The sequence below is a fragment of the Lucilia sericata genome, unplaced genomic scaffold, assembly GCF_015586225.1.
Source record: "Lucilia sericata isolate MDLA Ls3-8-SP2 unplaced genomic scaffold, ASM1558622v1 Contig000274F_arrow, whole genome shotgun sequence".
NCBI classification, from domain to species: Eukaryota; Metazoa; Arthropoda; class Insecta; order Diptera; family Calliphoridae; genus Lucilia; species Lucilia sericata.
In genome coordinates, this window is record NW_023994299.1 from 276,340 (window position 1) to 298,446 (window position 22,107).

Below are 22,107 nucleotides of genomic sequence, written 5' to 3' on the forward strand. Positions count from 1 at the left end.
TTTTTTCTAGATTTTATAAAAAATAAAAAAAAGTAATAATAATAATTAAGATTTACAGATTTTATTGAGATATTAAAAATTTGTGTGTAAGAACTTCTCACATTTTTCATTTACTTTTTCGCTATGATTTTTTTTGTAATTTAAATGCTTGGTTTTCAGCTTTTAAGCGGGCCACTTCATCTTGCAAATTATAAATTTTCTTTTCAAAATTTTCAGTTAAATCATTAAGAAACGTTTTGTACCTATTAAAATCCATTAAATAGGTTAAGTACTTATAAATATATTAATTTCATTAATAAAATTTCATTTACCTCTCCTTTAAAACACGATTAGTTTTAACGTAATGTTGTATCTCACTTTCCTGATCAGCTGAGCGTCTAGTTCATAAAAAATTATTTTTAAAAAGCTATGTAATATTTTTTCACAATTAGCACTTACTTTTGAAAATTAGCTTGTTGGTTTTGAAATTCTAGTTGCTTTATCTTTTCCTCCATTTCATACTAAAGTTTTGAAATATGTTACTTATTATCGTATAAATCTTATTATATATTATATAAAATTTACCAAAGTTTTAGCAGTTTGTTCCAATTGATCTGATAAATTAGCATTTTCCTTAATGGCATCTTTATATTTTTGTTGAAAACGATTACATCTCGTATCCAATATTTGTATAAATTTTTTTTGATTTTGTATTTCACCATTAAGTTTAGATTTTTCCTCATTTAAGAGCCTTTCTTTGTCGATATATTTATTCTTTATTGCCTCCATATCTTTTTCCACTTTACGTGCAGCCTCATCCATTACCTGTCCTATTGTAGATGCTATGTTGTCACATTCTTCCTTTACAACTCTTTCTCTTTTTAAAGCTTCTTCTTTATCGGCTACTGCTGCTTCGGCTATGTTTAAAGCCTCTTGTACCTTTTGTAAAGCACTCTGTTCTCGTTTAAGTCTCTCTTCTATAGATTGTCGCGAGATTTTCAAAGACTTTTGCAATTCTTTGTTATGCCGTTCGGTTTCATCAAGTTGTTCCTGAAGTTTATCAATAGATTCCTTGGAACCGGCCAATTTTTCAAGTTCTTTTGTTTTATCTAAATATAAACATTTTTTACAACGATGAATACACTATTAAAAAATGTTTACCTTCGAGGGATTTCTCTACTTTTTCAATACGATCTCTTAGAAGTTTTTTCTGCTCAAACAAATTTTCTATAGTTTGTGACTGTTCTTTTAACTCAGTTTTTTGACTAATTATAGTGCTCTCTAGTAATTTAATGGCAGTGGCAAATTTATGTTTTACCTTAAAGAAAAAGAAATATAAATCTTTCTAATATTCACGGTTCAAATTTCCACAATTTTCAACTAGTTAATAAACAAACAATCCTGTTCCTCAGGGTACTCTGATATCATAGCTCTACAATACTACTGTATTATAATGCTCTGATATCATATCTGATATACATACACTTATATACACTTACTTCACAAACTGAAGTTGTATTAAAAAGTTGATTACGGTAGTTTTGAATTTCTTTTTCAAGATTATTTATAGTCTTCTGAAATGTTTTATTCAGAGATCGTAAGTCGTTGTTTTCCTAAAAAAATAATAATTAAAATATGATACTGATGATTAAATTTTTTATACCGCTTGCAAATAATCAATTTGTTTTTTAACATTTTGAAATGCTTCATTGGTTAACTTTTCTCTAGTAGCATCATCTCTCGACTCGCCACTTGTTTTTAAGGCTGATGGAGCAATAGTACTCGTAGCACTTTTTAACACTTCTAGGTGTGTATTTATCCGATTATTTTCAGCTACAATCTCCCGAATTTGTTTTTGAAGCTGCTGCTGTTCATTCTGCATATGGTCAGATTATTTGTTTGTTTTAAAATAAATATAAAATAAAACTATGAATATAATGATTGAATACAAATATTTTGACAACACACCCGAAAAATTTCTATGTCACACTGAGTTTCCGTAATTAATTTTTCACAGCATTTTGTGATTTCATTTAAGTTGCTACATATTCAAAAAAGAAAGTACAAAAAGTTATTGTACAAAATAATTATTTTTGGGCTACTATTGTAAATGTACTTGGAATAATAGTTTCCTAAACTTGTCTTTGTTTCCATTTCTCATTAGATTTTAAAAGGTTGTTATTTAAATGTATGCACTTGTGATTATTATAAGTAAAAACTTACTATACTGGACAATTGCACCTGTTTGTGTTGTTTGGTCAACCCCAATTGCACAACTATTGGTCAAAATATGTTGCCATGGTTTTAATTAAATATATACATACTTTAAAATAAAATTAGAGCATTTAACAACGTCAGTGATAAATAAAATAATTAAAAGAAAATAATGCCTTTATTTAATAAAAAATTCGAATCAAAACCTATTCCACCGCGTATATCTAGAAATAATAATTCATGTCCTATGGTCAACGAAGAATTAGACGATTACAAGCAAATTATTCTAAATTTGGGTAATAAGGAATTACGCTTCGCTGATGGTATTTGGATTTATGCTGCCCGCAAGGGAGATGTTGATGATGTTGTTCGTTTAAATCGTCGCTTAAAGGCTTTGGAGGAGGAGAACAATATGTGTGATTTGAAAATTGAAGTGTTGCTTGATCTTCTTGCTGAACATGCTACAGAGTTAAATTCTTTAAAGAAAATTAATTAAATATTGAAAAAATGTGAAATAAATATATGTAGGTACATATATGTACATTAAACCTAATTTTCTCGTCCGTAATCGATTTATTCAAGAACTACGCATTAAATTTGAACAAACATTGTATACATATTTCAGCAGGACGTTATTAGTGTTCCTGTATTTTTATAATTTATATACATACATATGTTCATACTAGCTATACCCATTGTGCTTTGTTACCCTAAAATCTATATAAAGTGGGTTTCTTACTTTACCATTTTTAAAGAATCTAGCTCTAACAGTTTTCGAGGTATGAATTTTTATATATGAATTTTTGTGTTTAGTTAGAGTGGTACCAAGGTCCCTTATGAAAGTCCGCCGATTTTTCTTTCAAATATTCACATGGATGTTAAAGTCCTTCGTGCAAAATTTTACGATTCTAACAGTTTCCCAGATAAACGAATTTTTGTATTTAATTCCTATGGAAAGTGCCATGCCCTCAGTTGCTAGTCCGTCCATTTTTTTCCTCAATATTCATGTCGATACTAAAGTGGATTCGAAAAAAATTGAGGAATCTATCTGTTATATTTTCACAGATATACTAATTTAAGATTTTCTTTGTGTGGGAGGTACCACGCCCACTGTAGCTAGGCTGCCCATTTTACCAACATGTGGATGACAAAGTTGTTTCTACAAAATTTCAGGATTCTGGTTGTTGTTGTTTCTGAGATATGCGACTTTTAATACTTATTTTGTATGTAAAGTCCAAACATACATACATACATACATACATACATACATACATACATACATACATACATACATACATACATACATACATACATACATACATACATACATACATACATACATACATACATACATACATACATACATACATACATACATACATACATACAGTTATATATTAGAAAGCTACTGCAAAAACCATCGTAACGGCCATTAAAATATGCATATTAGGGCGGCCCCGTCGATATGAAGAAAAAATTATGTGCTAATGGTTCAAAGGAAATTGTGTTCAAGCCTATTCTATTCTGTTGGATTAAAAGTCAAAATTCATAGAATAAACTAATTAATAATATTTTTAGTTCAAAAAGTCCAATTTCTAATTTAATACAGTTAAAGTTGTATGCCATTTATATTTAAGAATAATCCATCCATTTATTTATCTTTATATACCATTTTATACTGAATGTCTGTTACTAAGAAGAAGATCATATTCATAGCCGCTGTTTTACAACACTGTATTTTCTTCTGTCATCGTATTATCATCATCATCGAATAATAGAAAAGTTGCTCCTGCAGACGTCCAGTTAAAAAATGCCCAAGAAAAAAACAGGACAACGGAAAAAGGCCGAAAAACAGAAATTGCGGCTTAAAGAAATTCGCAGTCGAGAAATACCACTTGCCGATTTGCCATGCAATGCACCGATGGAATGTGATAAATGCGAACGTAAGCAAAAATCAAGAGCATTTTGTTATTTCTGCCAATCATTGCAACGCTTACCAATATGTGCCCAGTGTGGCAAAGTCAAGTGCATGCTAAAGACTGGAGACTGTGTTGTCAAACATGCTGGCGTTTATACCACGGGCCTTGGAATGGTGGGCGCAATTTGTGACTTTTGCGAAGCATGGGTGTGCCACGGCCGCAAATGCTTGCAGTCACACGCTTGCACTTGCCCACTCCAAAATGCTATTTGTTTGGAATGCGAAAGAGGCGTATGGGATCATGGCGGTAGAATTTTCAAATGCTCATTTTGTGAGGGGTTTTTATGTGAGGACGACCAATTTGAGCATCAAGCTTCGTGTCAAGTCTTGGAGAGTGAAAACTACAAATGTCAGTCGTGTAATCGTTTGGGACAATATTCATGTTTACGTTGTAAAACTTGCTATTGTGAAGATCACGTAAAGCGCAAAGGCTTTAAGTATGAAAAGAACAAGCCAATACCATGTCCAAAGTGTAATTACGAAACATCTGTCACAAAGGACTTGAGTATGTCTACACGGTCGCATAAGTTTGGACGTCAACAGCAAGGTGGCGCTTATGGAGATAGCGATGATGATTACGGTGGCGGTGGTTTTTATAGTTATGGAGGGGGTGCTTCAACTTCTGGTTACGGTCAAGATGAATATGAAGACGACGACGATGATGATGAAGATGATGATGACTATGAAGAAGACGAGTCGGATGAAGAAAGTGAAGAATCGCAAGCTAGCGAAGAGGATGAAAAGAAAGAACAAAATGTTGATAGCAGCAAAAAATCATCATAAGTCATTAAAATAAAATTATGCAAGTTTGATATTTGGAAAAAATTGTGTTTATTTTATTGGTTGCATTTGAATAAATACAGTGTTGAAAAATGAGTTTTGTTATTTTCTTATAAATCTGGCATCACGTTCACACACTTCACACGTGCATTAATAGTTCATTTAACTTTCGCGTACATATTTTATTTATTGTGTTGTTTTCCAAAAGATGGAATTATTTACGTCAACACCTGGATTCTGCCCTACTTGTGGTTCCATATTACCACCTTTGGATAGTTCTAAGGATGTAGTCTGTTATAACTGTAAAAAATCGTATAAAGCTGATGGTATTCAATCTACAATATATTTATTTCATGTTAGTATTGTAAGCTAATCGAAAATATTTCTAGTTTTTGGTGATCAAATTGTCGAGTATACAATTCATTTCAACAACTACGACCCCGAAAAGGTCATAAAAACGAAACAGGAAAAAGATTCAAGTCCAGATGGTCCAGTTGTAGAACGTAAATGTCCCAAATGTGGTCACGATAAGATGTCATATGCTACACTACAATTACGATCGGCCGATGAAGGACAAACAGTATTTTTTACTTGTTTAAAATGCAAGTAAGTTTATTATGTTATATCTATTAACCTAATTACTAAATTAAAAATTTGAGAAATATGTATGTACATTACATTAACATAAAGTAGCGCTTGGGTTAACCTTCCCAAAATATACTTTGTTAAGTCGTATATTGTTTCCCAAAATGTTTAAGAGTTAGCGTTGTCCCTTCGTGAGATATACCGTTTTAAGAAAATATCATAAAGGGGAATATATTATACATTGATGTTTAATTTAGAAGTGTATTAGGCTTTTGGGAATCATTATAAAATAAACAAAGTTACATTTGGAGAAGGGTAACAAAAACACGACTTTGGTTTTCATACTGAGTGACAAATCTCACATTTCAACTGAAGCATTATAAACATGAAAACCAAAATATGCATGTATTACGGTTTGTCGTATGGACTCATGGACAATATTATTACACGTATAAGAATAAATTAAGATGGCATCGATATCTTAGCACATATTTTGGCCAAAAGAGCATAATTATACCGACCATCAAAAAAGATTGGGGGTATATTGATTTTGTCATTCCGTTTGTAACACATCGAAATATTGGTCATAGACCCATGTCTGTCTTTCCGTCCGTCTGTTGAAACCACGAAAGAGTCCGAACGGAGCGAGATAGAGGATTGAAATTTTCCACAAATATTCTCTATAGGTAATGTTTCTATGGTATTAAAAATGGGCAATATCGGTCCACGTTTTCGGATAACCCCCATACAAGTGGACCCCCGAAAAATAGCATTAATGGGCATATCTGTTTCAAAAGTACGAATATAGCGAATTCGGCATAAATAAGTTTCATTTGATCCAAAAGCACCCTACCAAATAAATGAATAAAATAAATTTTATATGGATTGGTCCATAATTGACCCTACCCCCCATATAAGGCCCCTTCAGAAAATTGGTTTAACGCTCATTGCTGGCTTAAAAATACGAGTATAGTGATGCAATTCGACACACATAAGCTTCAATGATGCAAAAATCTCTCTATCAAACTTTATGTGGATCGGTCCATAATTGACCCCATATAAGGTGCCCTTCAAAAAATTACTCGACTGTGTTTTAAAACTGGTGATTTTAGTAGCTATTACTAATCCTTTAAATCTGATTAGTCCAGGAAACAAGGGAATTATCGCTAACATTTACAAATTTTAAATTTCATTACATAATTTTGCATTTTGTATAAATAATTTAAACCATTATTAATTATTGTAATAACTTTTTTATTTTCAGATTCAAGGAGTCAGAAAACTCGTAGTTTAATATTTAGTTCTATACTTATCAAAACAAAAAACAATAATTTTTTTTTATTAAAATTCTGTACATATATTTTTATTTGAACTCGAAATATAACATAAAATAAAGTGAGTAATAATAAATTATTATAAACTTAAACGAGTGTTCCAAGTCTTTTTGCAACTAGGACATGTAGACTTTTTTATTAAATATTTTCGTATACAATCGCGATGAAGCTTTACTTCACATTCTGAACATTTTACATCCTAAAGACAAATATATAAATTATTTAAAGCTAATCGTTAATATATAATCTGTAACTCACCCAGTAAACAATTTTATTGCATAAAACACAATCGGTAATAACATCTGAAAAATTATTTTTTAAATATTTGCCATACTCAAGCATAGTACGAGGACCGAAGTAAATTTTATCTTCAACCGCCAAAAAATAGCCTTGAGACACCCAGATGTTCTCCAGTTCTTGTATACGTTCTTTCGATAACGGATGTTGAGCATTTGCTGGTAATTGATTGGCTACGGTGTATATATTATTCCATTCAATACCATAATCATCACTACTTGCCAAAGTTTCTAAGAGTTTGTAGAAATATTTTCGTTCAGTATCAGTATAATTTGGTTGAAATTTACAAGCCTGATTGGTTAACAATAGAGCAAATACCAAATATTCTTGACCATTCAATGGATGTTTAACAAATTGTAATGTCTGATCATATTTTCGTATTTCTGTATCGATTTCAACAATTATTCCTTTTATAGCATTCAATTCGGTAGGTTGATGAAGATCGTCTGTAAATTAAAATCTTTAAATGATATGTTTATGATAGGATATTTTATAGTTAAATGCTTTTCCAGGCATATTAGGAGACCTTTAAACATATAACATACTTAGATACGTTTGAGATTGCCTACAGTGCATAACAGAAACAAAAGAACAGATTTCGCAGAAAATAAGTTCAAACACTAGTTTGGACAAAACATGACATGACATTCCCCGACAGCCGGTTTTACGTACCAAGGGCTGTAAACCCCAGCAACTACACACAAAACATGGCTGATGCCTTCAACAGTAAGTGGACATGCTATCGTTACAAGCTATTTTCTCCAATGAATTTAAGGACTAATCCAGTGGAAGTAGCACAATTTTTATTTATAGGTATAGCCTTCACTACAACTTACATGCATCACAAAGCGCGAAAACAATAGTTTTGACAGTATCCATAGGCATAGAACCATAGTTTATTGACGCTTGCAGCAATTGTTTTTTAACTTGTTCCATATTTTTAATACTATTTCATCGATTTCTATAAAACTTGATGTTGCGGCAAACAAAAAATATTAAAGTAAACAAAGTGTGATGATGCCATATTTAATTAGGTATAAGAAACCAGATGGTTAAAAAAAATTGCGCTGCCAGATTAATATAAAGCAGGGTTGTTAAAATTGTTTAAAAACGTGCCGTTATTTTTATTTAATTTAAAACTAATCCATAAATTCATAATATTCTCAATGAAAATAGTCATGTTTTGTGGCCTGCAAAAAATAATTAAAAATTATATATATTATTTTCAAAAATGTAAAAACAAAATTACAACTTACTTCAGAAGCTTTTAAACGATTTTTGGGGTTATAAACAACAAGATTGGATACCAAGTTTATTTCAACTGCATGCGTACAACTAGGAAAGAGATTATCCCAATATATACCCACTGCATTAGGAAATCTTAAGAATATAATTTTTTTAATAAATTAAAAAAACAAAAATTATTGATATTTATTACCTAATTTTATTGTAATCAGGCAAAGATGTTAAATCTGGCCATTCGTTTAAGCGTGGAGTACCTAATGTACGAATGACTAAAGCCAATTGTTCAATATCGGTGGTGCCCTATGTAAAGAAATAAATTAGTTTTAATATTATATTTATATTACATATACACATTAGAGTGATCCAAGCTTGTATGAAGGAAAAATATTTGTCCGACAGGCCGTTTCCCCTTCTATAATTGTTCTTTGGGTTGTAAAACTTTATATCATGAAAAAATTATGCTGATAGGATAACGTTAACAGGCGACGCAACGACTCTGAAGTTATTAAGTGCATTTATAAGGGGAAAAATCGATTTTTTGCCAGTTATTGCTCAATTTTTATTACATCTGGGAAACCATTAGAACTAGAATCCTCAAATTTCGCACGAAGGATCCTGTCATAAATTTGAACATTAATAAATTGGCATACAATAGGGGGCTTGGCACGACTCATATGAAGAAGCAGCTGCCTTGAATCCATATTTCAGGGCTGAGCTATTATCTATAAGTTTGGAGTTTTTCTCAAAATGACGGATTTTATTTGTAAAAATAGAAAGCAACAAAATACCGTTTTTCAAAAACTACAAAAATGAAAAATATTTGGATGTAAAATTGGGAAAATTTTAATTTTTTATAATAAATTTTGGACTGAAAAAGAGTATTTTGATGATTCTTATATCATTCCCAATATTAACTCAATTGGAACAAACAATATGTTATTGCTATTGGAACAAAATTTACCAAAAGTGAAAAAAAATTAAAAATACGTTTTTAATAAGTGTCGCCTTATTTTTAGAAGCATTAAAAATCTGATATTTCGATACCAAAAATAAATCACATTCTTCCTATGACACGCTTATTTAAATATCATTGTTTTTTCACCAGTGACTTTTCTACATAATTTTCCTTATTTTTATCTGGGGTTTAAGTTATAAGGAATTCTTGAATTATTAAAATATGCAATCGAAAAATATGTAATCGTATTTTAAGGTGTGATTAAGATACCAATTATAAAGTATGACTTCCATTATTTTTTGCTGGGAAGAAATGAAAAACTCTGCGATCATAATTAATTCTTTATCTATGAAGTGGATTAGATTCAATTAAGAAAACACTGAAAATCTGAGTAACATAGAATATGAGTAAAATATTAGTTAAAATTCATTGATTTATATACTAAACCATAAAAAAAATTTGTTTAAACTTACTGCGAATAATGGTACACCTCTTAACATTTCCGCAATAACACAACCAGCCGCCCACATATCAACTGGAGGACCATATTTTTGACTACCCCACAATATTTCGGGAGCACGATACCATCGTGTAGAAACTTGTGGTGAATATAATCTTGATTCTTCCTCAGGAAAATACAGTCGCGCCAAACCAAAGTCAGAAATTTTTAAAACTTCATTTTCGCTTATCAATAAATTGGCAGGTTTAATATCCTAAAAATCGAAAAGTTTTAAAAATAATAAGTGAAAAATACATAAAGTTATAATTGGGGACAGGTGAAATAAGTTAAATTATTTATACTAACTCTGTGAATTATATCCAAACTATGAAGATATTCAATGCCATTTAACATCATTAAAGAAAATTTGCGCACTTGTTGTCTACTTAAGGGATTTAGTTCATTTTTTAATTTACCATATAATGTTTCTGGCATATATTCCAGTACTAATGATAAACCAATAAGATCCGGAAATAAATCTAAAATATTGATAATCTGAAGAAAATCATAAACTATAAATTTATGGATAGAACACCAACACGGAATAAATAATACTCACATATTCACATTTTGATAATTGCAAGGTTTTTATTTCACGTAAAGTATTTAGGGAAATGTTACCGAACTTATTTTTTAAAGCTACCTTTTTAATGGCAACTGTACGATTACGTTGTAAATCTAAAGCTTTAAATACACAACCATGAACACCTTCACCGATTTTTTCCAACATTTTGTAACGACTTGGAGCGTAATCTTCCATTTTAGTTATTCCTTATGAAAACTTCAATTTACACTATTTGTACCAGTTGTTTGGTATATAAATGTGAACATATGTATGTATGTAAATGTTTGACCAATTGTTGCCAATGACAACCGAATTGTTGTTATTTAATTTTACAAAATGTTTCTTTTAGCGGTATAATTTTGACATTGCATGTATTTTTATTGCTTTGTTTTTATAATATTTGTATTTAAGGTCATAGACCCCAATGCAAAACCACCCTTCCGATATCTTACATTTGTTTACCACTTACCGTTATCACAACAAAGGGCAAAAAAAGTATCCACAAGTAATAGTGAATGAAATATTGTTTGTTTATAAACAAACCTGTTGCGAAATGTCAATATTTCACGCATGCCAATAGGTTCCTGCCAAAGTATATTAATAAAGTAGCGACATCTCTTGTTGTACAACAACATCTACAACAACCACATGTATTTTGTTTTTGGAATAATTTAAGATTGTGTCAAAATAAAATTTCCTTGAACAACAATGTGAACAAAACATAAATAAAAAATATTACTTTTAAGTTAAAAATATTAACGATTTAATTATATTATTATATATTATACAATTTATTACACTTTTAAAATACTTTAAAACCACTTTTAATTCACTTTTTCAACTTTTCACAAATTTTAACAAATAGCAAAACACAATTTAAAAATGGCGACGTAAACAATGTTAACAATTTTCAAAACAAACTTTGACAATTTGCTTCATTTATCTAGTTTAAAAAAAATAGTCAGCTGTTCAAGTGATGCTACTTTATTAATTTACTTTGGTTCCTGCCAAGGAATTTCGTTTTTTCTTTAACTGTCATCTGTCATAGTTGTCACTTTATAAGGATACACAATTTTCATTCGACTGCAAAAATTTGTCATTTTGTTAGAGTAAAATTATTCAATAAAAATGATTTTAAATAAATTTTAATTCACAATTGTAAGTAAATCTTAAATCTTATATTTTATAAAATAAATAATATTTGCTGATTTTTAATTAAAATCGTTTCCAATATACAATTTATAATATTAATTTATATTTTGTGAATATAACATAGCGAAAAATCAATATAAATTGAAAATAATTAATTCAAATTATAACCTTGGGTTTTTCTTTATGAATGAATTACAAGTACATAAATTAGTTTCAATATTATTTTATACGATAGGAATAGAAAAGTTTTTCTATTAAAAAAAGTCTACGTTAAATGGAAATTTGCACAACAAAAGTTTTTCGATTTGATGTTTATTATGTATATAAAAATCGATTTTGTTTAAAAATTAAAAAGATCACAATTTTTTATTAAATTCTTCAACGGGTCTATGTAGGTATATTATGTGTATGTGCCAATTGTGCCAACTTGAAACATTGCACACAAGATTTACATGGAAAACCGTACATGATTATTTCAATTGTAGTTTTACATAATGATTTGTATTTCAAAATTCTTTAATCCGATCGATTTTTACATATTTGTTTGTTTTGGTAAAGATTCTTCCAATTAAAATGAGATATCGTTTGTTCCAATTGATTAGGAATGATATGCTTTTTTTAAATATAATAAAAAATAAACAAAATACCCTTTTTTAGTACAAAATACTTAGGAAGGGTTTGCTGCTGTAACATGATAAACCACTCAGTTTTATGTGCTAATTTCATTGCCATATACATACATACATACATTCATACATACATACATACATACATACATACATACATACATACATACATACATACATACATACATACATACATACATACATACATACATACATACATACATACATACATACATCTGGGCTATCTCCGCCAAAAATATTTTCATTAAATTTTAATATTATTTCATAAAATTTTATAATTTTCAAAACTTTTAAATCGTTTTTCTCAATATTTTTTCGTCTCCGATTTTCGGAGTATATTAAAAATTCTAAATATGGTGTTGTGATCTACTAGACCTTCAATCAGTACAAGGCACGTATAGAGAATATTCACTTTTTGTAATTTTGTCAAACCGTGTAATTAGTTGATAATGTTTCGAATTTAATATGATTTTGTTCTATAATTACAGATAAACAAAAATATCCATTATGCGTAAATTTGCACTGATATTTTATATACTGTTGTTGGCATCTGTAAATGACACAAATGCCAGAACGGCCAAACGTTCCGATGTCTATATAGCTGGATTTTTTCCCTATGGCGATGGTGTTGAAAATTCAGATACTGGACGTGGTGTTATGCCAAGTGTAAAATTAGCATTGTCACATGTCAATGAACATCCCAGAATATTGACAAACTACAGATTGCACATGTGGTGGAATGACACTGAAGTATGTGAATATTATAACATATTTCTTAAATTTAAATAATATTAAATATTCTAATTTTATGTTTTAGTGTAATGCAGCAGTTGGCGTTAAATCCTTTTTCGATATGATGCATTCCGGCCCAAATAAGCTAATGTTATTTGGTGCTGCATGCACACATGTCACCGATCCAATAGCCAAGGCCAGTAAGCACTGGCATTTGACACAATTATCGTATGCCGATACCCATCCCATGTTTACTAAAGATGCTTTTCCCAATTTCTTTCGTGTGGTACCGTCAGAAAATGCATTCAATGCTCCACGCTTAGCATTGCTAAAAGAATTCAATTGGACTCGTGTTGGAACTTTATATCAAAATGAACCACGTTATTCATTGCCTCATAATCACATGGTGGCCGATTTAGATGCAATGGAATTGGATGTGGTCGAAACACAAAGTTTTGTAAATGATGTGAGTGAATCACTAAAGAAGTTAAGGGAAAAGGATGTTCGTATCATATTGGGTAATTTTAATGAGCACTTTGCACGTAAAGTCTTTTGCGATGCCTATAAGTAAGTAGATTTTTTATTCATAAATTTTCTAAACCTTTTAATCAGATATTATTTACACGAAATTGTGAATCTTTAGGTCTAAATTCTAGGTCTAAATCTATCTAATATTTCAAATTTATTTTCATTAGATTGGAAATGTATGGTCGTGCCTATCAATGGCTAATAATGGCTACATATTCTGGTGAATGGTGGAATGCTACCATAGATACTGAATGTACCGTTGAAGAAATATCTACAGCTTTGGAAGGTACAATCATGGTCGACTTATTGCCCTTATCAACGAGTGGCGACATAACAATTGCGGGAATCGTAAGTTATTCAACTAAAACCTTAATTTAAGTTTAGGTGAAAACTCTTTAAACATTTTAGACTGCCGATGAGTATTTATCTGAATATGATAGTTTGCGTGGAAATGAATATTCACGTTTTCACGGCTACACATACGATGGCATCTGGGCTGCAGCATTAGCCATTCAATATGTGGCTCAGAAGCGTGAAGATTTTTTAACTCATTTTGATTATCGTGTCAAAGAATGGGAAAGTGTTTTTCTCGAAGCTTTAAGAAATACCTCTTTTGAAGGTGTAACGGTAAATAATTAAAAATTTAAAGATTTTATTAAATTTTTTTAATTATTTTAAAATTTTAAGGGACCTGTACGTTTTTATAATAATGAACGTAAAGCTAATATATTAATTAGTCAATTTCAATTGGGTTTAGCTGAAAAAATTGGAGAATATCATTCGCAATTAAGTCATTTGGATTTGACTATGGGTAAACCAGTGAGATGGGTAAGTCAAATTTCTTTTATGCTGTTTTTATTTGTTTTTGCTTATATGAATATTTTAAATTTAAGGTTGGTAAAACTCCACCCAAAGATCGTACACTAATTTACATTGAACATAGCCAAGTTAATTTAACCATTTATATAGTATCGGCTAGTGCTTCTGTAATCGGTGTTATTATAGCCTGTGTATTTCTGGCATTTAATATTAAATATCGCAATCAAAGGTGAGATGTTTTTTTCATATAATTTCGTTTTCTTTTCTTGCTAAAATTGTATCTAAGTTTTGAAAAGGTTAGTCGAAAGTTCAACGTTTATTTAATATAATTATAGACTGATTCATTATGGACTGTTTCTTTAAACAATTAATATTTCCCCCATTGGAGGGTTATTTAAGGATCTACGGACGATTTTATGTTTCTTATATTATAATCGATTTTTGATGGGAAATATGAATGATCAGTGTTATTTAAGGATCTACGCCCAATTTAAAGTTTTTTATATAAAAATCAGTTTTAGGTGGAAAATATAAATGATGACAGATTTTACTATTTTTTCATTATGGACTGTTTCTTCCAATGGAAGAACAATTTAATAATTTCTCCATTGGAGCGTTATTTAAGGATCTACCTGCAGTTTAAAGATTCTTACATAAAACTTGATTTTTGGTGGGAAATATGAGTGATCACAGATTTTCACAATTTTCAAGAGAAGAAAACGCAATAAGAAAAAGTTTTTTAATTTCATGTAATTCTAATTTATTTCTTAATTCCTGTTTTCAGATATATTAAAATGTCCAGTCCACATCTAAATAATTTAATAATAGTAGGTTGTATTTTAACCTATTTGAGTGTAATATTCTTGGGACTGGATACAACATTGAGCAGTGTGGCAGCTTTTCCTTATATATGCACAGCCAGAGCATGGATTTTAATGGCTGGTTTTAGTCTGGCATTCGGTGCGATGTTTTCGAAAACATGGCGAGTTCATTCAATCTTTACAGATTTGAAATTAAATAAAAAAGTCATAAAAGATTATCAACTGTTTATGGTAGTGGGAGTATTGCTGGCAATAGATATAGCAATTATTACAACATGGCAGATTGCTGATCCATTTTATCGAGACACCAAACAATTAGAACCCAGAGTAAGAACTCAATTTTGTAAAAAAAATACATAAAATAATGTTTCTAATATTTTTAGTTACATGAACATATAGATGATGTCTTAGTTATACCCGAAAATGAATACTGTCAATCGGAACATATGACCATTTTCGTTAGTATTATTTACGCCTATAAAGGCCTACTTCTGGTAAGGTTTTTATATTATTTTCTTAGCATAACGCAATTACAATTATTTCATGTTATTTTTTTTATTAAATTTTTAGGTATTTGGGGCATTTTTAGCTTGGGAAACACGTCATGTTTCAATACCAGCTTTAAATGATTCAAAACATATTGGATTTTCGGTTTATAATGTATTCATTACTTGCATTGCGGGTGCTGCTATTTCTCTAGTTTTATCAGATCGCAAGGACTTGGTTTTTGTCTTACTCTCATTTTTTATAATTTTTTGTACAACAGCAACTTTGTGTTTGGTGTTCGTACCGAAAGTAAGACTGGTAGTAAGGAAGTTTTGTAGTTTTTTTTGTATATAACCTACTTTTTTTTTGGAACGATGGCGTATGCATAATCATAAAAACATTAAACAAATTGACACAAATACTGAATATTTAGTAAAACAAACATCATAAATACACACCTGCATGAATAGTTAAATCATGAAAAACGCATGGAGTGGGAAGCCAAAACTTTAAATGGTTGAATGTGTGTTTTTTTTTTGCAAAATACGATTTTATTGATTTGAAAAATATAGATACATGATATTGGCTTATAAACCCAATTGTCAATAATTATTTATTGTATGTATTTTTAAATTCACTGAAGTAGTATATTTTCCCTCCATGTATGATTCATTAAAGATTGAAATATTTTGTAGAACAAATTTTTGTAGGAATAACTCTCAAACGTTTTGGCAGATATGCAAACATTTCTTTGATTAAAATCTGCAATTAACTACCAATCAATATTAACTAGTATAAAGAAGTTTTCTTATAAAAAAAGATCTAAAACATTTCATAATTTTAAAACATTAATACTGAACACAATTTTATAATAAATTACATTAGATAATAGTTATATGATAATAATGACATTAAATATCATTTTTAGAGATTTATCCTTTACGTTGTATAAAATTGGTTATCTGCTTAAGGTTCATCGGCAATATGTACATAAAATGGAAAATTTGTACATATAAATGTGGACATTTATATCTTAACCATTAAAATATGGATTAAAAATGTTTATCTGATTACATCATTAACATCGTTTGAGATGTATTCTTACAAAAAATACCCAAAATGATATAAGTACCTCTTAAAACTCTATTTAAACTAATACCAATTACTTAATATATTAGTAAATATTAATTTTAATAACTCAATCTAGTTTTATTTTAATTAATAGCTTGTGTAACCATATCCTAAAAATCTATACATCTAAAAATTGCTTGCCTATTTTTCTTAGTATACCAAATTAATAACACTAATAAAAACTACTTTATAAAATAGCTCTAACTATTCATGCAAAAATATTTAAAACACCAATCTTAACAGCAATAAACAATTACTAATAAGTTTTTCTTTCCAATACCAAAAATAGCTCGTAGAAATGAAACGTAATCCTCAAGGAGTGGTCGACAAACGAGTAAGAGCTACACTACGACCAATGTCGAAAAATCGTCGCGATTCTTCGGTTTGCGAATTGGAGCAACGTTTGCGTGATGTTAAAAATACAAATTGTCGTTTTCGAAAAGCCCTGATGGAAAAAGAAAACGAGTTACAGGCTCTTATTAAGAAATTAGGACCTGAAGCTAGAAAATGGATAGATGGTGTTACGAGCGGCTCTGGTGGCGGTAGCATTGGAGGTGATACAGAACCGATATTGGGTGGTAGTAATGGTGGGGGTATGAATGATACATCCAGGCTATCAGCACCGCCTGTTCGAAGGGAAATGCCCAGTACTACTGGTAATATACATATACAAATATTTTTGAACATTTTTATGTAATAATTTAATATTATTATAAAAAATTTACAGAAATAACTGAACTAACATCGGTAGATAGTGTTACGTCCACACATGTTGAAATGGACAATACAGTAATATCAGTGCAATCAACTTCTGTTGCTCCATCATTGCCACCGTAAGTAATAATTCTGACGAATTAAAAGTTAATGCAAAATATTCACCCTTCTACAAATGGAGTGAAATTAAATAGATCAAAGTTACTATTACTACAGCATTAAAATATGTAACATAAAAATATCAATTTCTTTCGCTTCCATTTAACAGAACTGAAAGGTTTAAGATGTTCTATAGAAATAGATAAATGATTTGGTTATTTTCAATACTAAACAAGAAACTTTCTTTCAGTAAAAAGAATGTCAAACGCCAAGAGAGTATTGCCGTGCAATCAACTACGATAAAACCCCAACAAGTTATGCAACAACCTATACAACAACAGTTACAACAACAACTACAACAGCAAGCTCAATTTCAACAGCAGCAACAACAAGCAAAAATCTGTAACGATACCAGGCGTCATGTTGATAAACGTAATTCGGTCTCTGCTCAAACTGATGTCAGTATTGGCTCAATGTCTAGCTTAAAACGACAAGAGTGTAACAACATTCACCGTGACGAATCTAACTTAAGAGAGCGAAGACAATCAACAACATCTTCAAGGGTAATGTTTTTGTTTTTAAGTAATAAATTTATTTTAAAAAGCTTAAAAATTTCGAACAAAAGTTCAAATTTTCAAAAATTCAAATGATAATACCAATATGAATCCTCACGATCTGACATAAGTTAAAATTTTCGATTTTTTTTAAGTTACTATCCCAGCAAAAAAAATTTGAAGTTGTTAAAGAAGAAGGGATATTTTCATGATTTCTTTTGTACGTATTCTATTTAATGCGTTTTAAATACATGCCTAAATTCTAATAAATTTGTCATCAGTGAAGGCATGAAAAATGCACCCAAATTCACTCATGTAACTCCACTATAGGAATTGTAATATTTTACTATAATTTGGTATTCTCTTAGGAGATTTAACGAAAACGTGCATTTCATACAATAAATATTAAAAATTACATTAATTTTTTATTAGATTTTTGTTTTTGTAGGTACCTACCTACCTAGTAATATTAAGTCCATTTTAACATTAATAAGAGAAGGAAAAAACCAAGACTGTTTAACGGATTTTAAAACACAATGGGTATTTTTCCTCTGCATGAATTTAAATCCAATAAAAATCAGTTAGTTATGTTTTATCTTATTTTATTTTTATCAATATCACACAAAAAAATTATTTAAATATTGATAATTAAATCGAAATACCATTATTAATGCATTTTTAAATAAATATAGTGCACCAATGAAAATTCGCTTGAGAATCATCGAATATTCATTGGTTATAAGAACTCATTTAAATGGCGAACTATTTTTCCAAATACGAACACATGCATGCCAATGACACGCTAATGTTAAAATCATGCATGTTTCCCCTAAATATGAACCAGTTCATTATCAGTTCAACCCATGCATTTACTACTTTTTTTGCACGTCTTTTTTTGCTGGGATGGTATAGAGTTTATTTTAACACTTTTAAAAATATTTTATTATTACCCAGCAAAAAATAATTGATGTCATACTTTACAAACGACATCTTAATCACATCTAAAAATGCGATTGCATACTTTTCGCTTTTATAAACCAAACATATCCTTACAAATTAAAACACAGTTAAAAATGAGGAAAGAGATGTAGAAAAGTCACTACAAACATCATATTCGAAGTACTTCAAATTTTGATGAAAAACCTATGAAATTTACTTAAGCGTTCCTTGAAAGAATGTGGTTTATTTTTGACATACAAATGTCGGGTTTTTACAGCTTCTAAAGATAAGATTAAATGTAGTTCAAAGTTGTCAAAAATTAACAACATCCCTCCAATGACACGTTAATGTAAAATTCATAGGTTTTTCACCTGAATTTGAAGCACTTCGAGTTACTAGTTGTGATGAAAATTCTACATCTTTTTCCACACTTTTTTTGCTGGGTATTATTATTATAAAATGATTAAAAATTCATTTAAAAAAATCTGCTTTATTAAAATCTTACAATTTTAGCACTATGAAAATGGCACTCAAACACCGACAACAAGAACTAAATACTCGAATAATAATCACAGGAATTCATCAACAAATATATCAACGTCACAGAGTGAACTAAATAATGTTTGTCCACATGGAGGACACGGAAAAAACAATAATGTTGTCAAAAGTTAGTACTTATTACATAAATATAACGAACATTGAACGAAGAACTAAAAATGTTTCCATAATTTTTTATAATTTTCAAACTATAGCCCCAGTAGCATCAGACAACCGTCGCGTTAGTATGGGTTCAGCATTAAAATCAAATTTTGTTGTCTCGCAAAGTGATCTCTGGGATACACATACTCTGTCGCATGCCAAACAACACTCACGTCAGTCACCACGCAACTATGCTAGTCCTCAACGCTGCTCTGAGCACAGTCACATCATGCCATCAACATATGATCAAATGACATCACCCATACAACGTTCCGTATCGGAAAAGAATCGCAATAAACATCGACATAAACCACAAAAGGGTACAGTATGTCAGAGTGAAACGGATAGTGAACGAGAGCGAGAACCAACACCGCCCAGTACTCAATGTATACAACAACGTAAAGTAAATCGCACAAATATCCAACATGCAGCACATCATCATTCGTCACCAAATGTGGCACCCGACAAGCAACGTTCTAGTAAACATCGTGGTTTGAAAACCGATTCTTCGTCCATGTACGGCGCAAGTTCTGAGACGGAATTACTAGATGGTGAAACGGCTATATTGCCTATATTCCGTAAATTATTAACCGAAAAGAGTCCCAATTATCGCGGCCGCAATGTTGTCGGACAGAGTTGTCCTAATATATCAATTAAATGCGATATAGTCGAATATTTGTAATTATTTTATAAGCAATTTTAATAGAATTTAATTCAAGCTTTTTGTTTCTCAAATTAAACGTATTCAATTTGAAATAAAAACAAAATTAAAATTTTATCAAAATGCATGCAATTTCCTATAAACATAAAATAATTATATAATAGAGTTAAATTGATGTTTTAAAAACTAAGAAAAAATAAAATAAAATACGAATAAAATTATAACAAATAGAAAAAAAAAGTTTAAAAATAAAAAAATTAAAATTTTGCTCACGAATCATTTAGGGGTAGATTCAATTGGGTAATTTCATAAAATTTCGAAACAAAAATTCTGATTTTGACGAAATTTTGTACATATTTATATTCCTTATGGTCTAGATTTTTTCGAGGTTCAAAGTTCATATTTATTAAGATTTATTTCAAAACATTAAATATATATTTCAAACTATGTATTTTTCAAACTATGTAACCGATTTAAATTAGTCGCTGATTAAAGCCTATGTCTTGTAGTTTAATATTAATTAACTTTGAACGAAAATTATCTAAACCGTTATAAATTTGGAAATTTTGGAAAATTTTAAAGTCCGTATTATATTGTGGCTAGAGTCAAATGGGGACTGCTTTTGTCCATTTTCACACACATAGTGAAGGCGATTAACCAGATTCATGTAGAAATTCAAGAAGAATTCGTGAATGTAAGTTTAATAAGTTAAATTTACTGTCTAGAGGAATTGAAAACTTTCGGGATAAGTAAAGAAATGGATGAGTAACAAAATTAATAAATAGTTAATTATATTTCTTTATTTTTATTTTTTTGCATTTATTTTAAACGAAATACGTACGGAATATATTTTTTTTTTTATTTATCAACACAATTATAATTTTTTTTATTACTTTTAATTATACATATTTTAAAACACCTTTTATATAAGTGTAGTTATAATTTAAGTACATTTTATTATTATACGATTTTTGTTTTCTTTTTTCTTAAATTAAATTATTAGAATATACCAATGTATAAAGTGTTATACTCATATAATGTATAACAAATAATTGCCACATATAAATTTTCTAATACAACTTTATCACAGATTTTATTTATATTAGATTTACGTTTATTATATTCTGAATATTTTTCTATTCACTTAAACTAACAATTATTTTTTTTTTTTTAATTTACAGCAATTAATTACATTTAAAAAGTATAAAAAAAAATTAAATGCAATCAAAATGGAAATAATTAATGAAATACATTAAAAACGTAAAAAATAACACATTTAATTTTGGAATTTGAACGCTTTGACAATTTAGTTTGTAGTTTAATTCCTAAGGAAAATATTTCAAACCATAAGGTTGTGACACTGGACAAAGGTATTACACCTTGACTGCCTGCAATGGCTTGGCTGTAATAGTTTTTAAATGAAATTGTGGTGTAAGTCTGATGACCTAAGTCTGACACTAGTGAAACCGGAAATCTTTCGAGATTGTACATGAGAGGTTTCAGAACCTGGATAGGGTTTAACTTGTCCCTTTAGCAAAAGCAACAATATTCTAGATTTTTATAGAACATGTGAGGATATAGAATATATAGACATTGTCTATTAGACAATAGAGTAACTACTTTGAAACACGAAGACTCAAACATAAATGGCTAAAATAAACAGCTATCTATATGGTTTTTTAAGTAATTTTTAA

General features: G+C 29.6%; 7 protein-coding genes across 9 annotated transcripts; 4 read left to right on the plus strand and 3 right to left on the minus strand.

Moving 5' to 3' along the window:
* Positions 1 to 30: 30 nt before the first annotated feature.
* On the minus strand, positions 31 to 2,148 carry LOC119603124 (tropomyosin). The gene is made up of 9 exons (XM_037955022.1): positions 2,096 to 2,148; positions 1,948 to 2,020; positions 1,643 to 1,855; positions 1,479 to 1,592; positions 1,141 to 1,297; positions 565 to 1,088; positions 439 to 500; positions 312 to 377; positions 31 to 242 (listed from the first exon to the last, which is right to left on the minus strand). Exons 1-9 carry the CDS (start codon positions 2,131 to 2,133, stop codon positions 122 to 124), a joined length of 1,368 nt encoding a protein of 455 aa, XP_037810950.1. The 5' UTR covers positions 2,134 to 2,148; the 3' UTR covers positions 31 to 121.
* Positions 2,149 to 2,237: 89 nt separating this feature from the next.
* On the plus strand, positions 2,238 to 2,707 carry LOC119603127 (protein chibby homolog 1). Its single transcript, XM_037955025.1, has one exon. It carries the CDS (start codon positions 2,366 to 2,368, stop codon positions 2,687 to 2,689), a length of 324 nt encoding a protein of 107 aa, XP_037810953.1. The 5' UTR covers positions 2,238 to 2,365; the 3' UTR covers positions 2,690 to 2,707.
* Positions 2,708 to 3,922: 1,215 nt separating this feature from the next.
* On the plus strand, positions 3,923 to 5,047 carry LOC119603094 (zinc finger protein 330 homolog). The gene has a single exon (XM_037954979.1). It carries the CDS (start codon positions 4,004 to 4,006, stop codon positions 4,952 to 4,954), a length of 951 nt encoding a protein of 316 aa, XP_037810907.1. The 5' UTR covers positions 3,923 to 4,003; the 3' UTR covers positions 4,955 to 5,047.
* Positions 5,048 to 5,076: 29 nt separating this feature from the next.
* LOC119603097 (DNA-directed RNA polymerase I subunit RPA12) lies at positions 5,077 to 6,962 on the plus strand. Its single transcript, XM_037954982.1, has 3 exons — positions 5,077 to 5,277; positions 5,341 to 5,557; positions 6,801 to 6,962. The coding sequence occupies exons 1-3, from the start codon at positions 5,160 to 5,162 to the stop codon at positions 6,823 to 6,825; spliced, it is 360 nt and encodes a 119-aa protein (XP_037810910.1). The 5' UTR covers positions 5,077 to 5,159; the 3' UTR covers positions 6,826 to 6,962.
* On the minus strand, positions 6,868 to 8,172 carry LOC119603096 (non-structural maintenance of chromosomes element 1 homolog). Its single transcript, XM_037954981.1, has 3 exons — positions 8,004 to 8,172; positions 7,129 to 7,613; positions 6,868 to 7,069 (listed from the first exon to the last, which is right to left on the minus strand). The coding sequence occupies exons 1-3, from the start codon at positions 8,101 to 8,103 to the stop codon at positions 6,950 to 6,952; spliced, it is 705 nt and encodes a 234-aa protein (XP_037810909.1). The 5' UTR covers positions 8,104 to 8,172; the 3' UTR covers positions 6,868 to 6,949.
* On the minus strand, positions 8,172 to 10,884 carry LOC119603095 (cyclin-dependent kinase 20). The gene is made up of 6 exons (XM_037954980.1): positions 10,426 to 10,884; positions 10,173 to 10,361; positions 9,841 to 10,080; positions 8,606 to 8,712; positions 8,424 to 8,547; positions 8,172 to 8,357 (listed from the first exon to the last, which is right to left on the minus strand). Exons 1-6 carry the CDS (start codon positions 10,624 to 10,626, stop codon positions 8,331 to 8,333), a joined length of 888 nt encoding a protein of 295 aa, XP_037810908.1. The 5' UTR covers positions 10,627 to 10,884; the 3' UTR covers positions 8,172 to 8,330.
* Positions 10,885 to 11,463: 579 nt separating this feature from the next.
* Positions 11,464 to 20,638, plus strand: LOC119603093 (gamma-aminobutyric acid type B receptor subunit 2). Of its 3 annotated transcripts, XM_037954976.1 has the most exons (16): positions 11,464 to 11,589; positions 12,604 to 12,621; positions 12,719 to 12,980; positions 13,048 to 13,529; positions 13,658 to 13,838; positions 13,899 to 14,117; positions 14,178 to 14,318; positions 14,384 to 14,538; positions 15,094 to 15,457; positions 15,514 to 15,624; positions 15,701 to 15,937; positions 17,037 to 17,403; positions 17,475 to 17,580; positions 17,811 to 18,123; positions 19,567 to 19,720; positions 19,806 to 20,434. In XM_037954976.1, the coding sequence occupies exons 3-16, from the start codon at positions 12,738 to 12,740 to the stop codon at positions 20,432 to 20,434; spliced, it is 3,702 nt and encodes a 1,233-aa protein (XP_037810904.1). In that variant the 5' UTR covers positions 11,464 to 11,589; positions 12,604 to 12,621; positions 12,719 to 12,737. The 3 variants fall into 3 exon arrangements, with proteins under 3 accessions (XP_037810904.1, XP_037810906.1, XP_037810905.1); XM_037954978.1 differs by lacking the exon at positions 12,604 to 12,621 and having other exon boundaries at positions 11,473 to 11,589; positions 15,701 to 15,925; positions 19,806 to 20,638; XM_037954977.1 differs by lacking the exon at positions 12,604 to 12,621 and having other exon boundaries at positions 11,473 to 11,589; positions 19,806 to 20,608.
* Positions 20,639 to 22,107: the final 1,469 nt, after the last annotated feature.

Bases quoted from the DNA above. Each gene is read 5' to 3' on its own strand.
- LOC119603127 (XM_037955025.1), top strand. From the start codon at position 2,366: ATGCCTTTATTTAATAAAAAATTCGAATCAAAACCTATTCCACCGCGT.
- LOC119603096 (XM_037954981.1), bottom strand. From the start codon at position 8,103: ATGGAACAAGTTAAAAAACAATTGCTGCAAGCGTCAATAAACTATGGT. The intron at 7,614-8,003 runs GTAAGTTGTAGT...TTTAATTTACAG, and splicing joins TTTCGCGCTTTGTGATGCAT to ACGATCTTCATCAACCTACC. The intron at 7,070-7,128 runs GTGAGTTACAGA...ATTTGTCTTTAG, and splicing joins GCAATAAAATTGTTTACTGG to GATGTAAAATGTTCAGAATG.
- LOC119603097 (XM_037954982.1), top strand. From the start codon at position 5,160: ATGGAATTATTTACGTCAACACCTGGATTCTGCCCTACTTGTGGTTCC. The intron at 5,278-5,340 runs GTATTCAATCTA...AAATATTTCTAG, and splicing joins AAAATCGTATAAAGCTGATG to TTTTTGGTGATCAAATTGTC. The intron at 5,558-6,800 runs GTAAGTTTATTA...TTTTATTTTCAG, and splicing joins TTTACTTGTTTAAAATGCAA to ATTCAAGGAGTCAGAAAACT.
- LOC119603124 (XM_037955022.1), bottom strand. From the start codon at position 2,133: ATGGAAACAAAGACAAGTTTAGGAAACTATTATTCCAA. The intron at 1,298-1,478 runs GTAAGTGTATAT...TTTTTCTTTAAG, and splicing joins ATACAACTTCAGTTTGTGAA to GTAAAACATAAATTTGCCAC. The intron at 243-311 runs GTAAATGAAATT...GGATTTTAATAG, and splicing joins AATCGTGTTTTAAAGGAGAG to GTACAAAACGTTTCTTAATG.
- LOC119603095 (XM_037954980.1), bottom strand. From the start codon at position 10,626: ATGGAAGATTACGCTCCAAGTCGTTACAAAATGTTGGAAAAAATCGGT. The intron at 10,362-10,425 runs GTGAGTATTATT...GATTTTCTTCAG, and splicing joins AATTATCAAAATGTGAATAT to ATTATCAATATTTTAGATTT. The intron at 8,358-8,423 runs GTAAGTTGTAAT...TATTTTTTGCAG, and splicing joins ATCGTTTAAAAGCTTCTGAA to GCCACAAAACATGACTATTT.
- LOC119603094 (XM_037954979.1), top strand. From the start codon at position 4,004: ATGCCCAAGAAAAAAACAGGACAACGGAAAAAGGCCGAAAAACAGAAA.
- LOC119603093 (XM_037954976.1), top strand. From the start codon at position 12,738: ATGCGTAAATTTGCACTGATATTTTATATACTGTTGTTGGCATCTGTA. The intron at 14,539-15,093 runs GTGAGATGTTTT...TCCTGTTTTCAG, and splicing joins ATTAAATATCGCAATCAAAG to ATATATTAAAATGTCCAGTC. The intron at 17,581-17,810 runs GTAAGTAATAAT...ACTTTCTTTCAG, and splicing joins GTTGCTCCATCATTGCCACC to TAAAAAGAATGTCAAACGCC.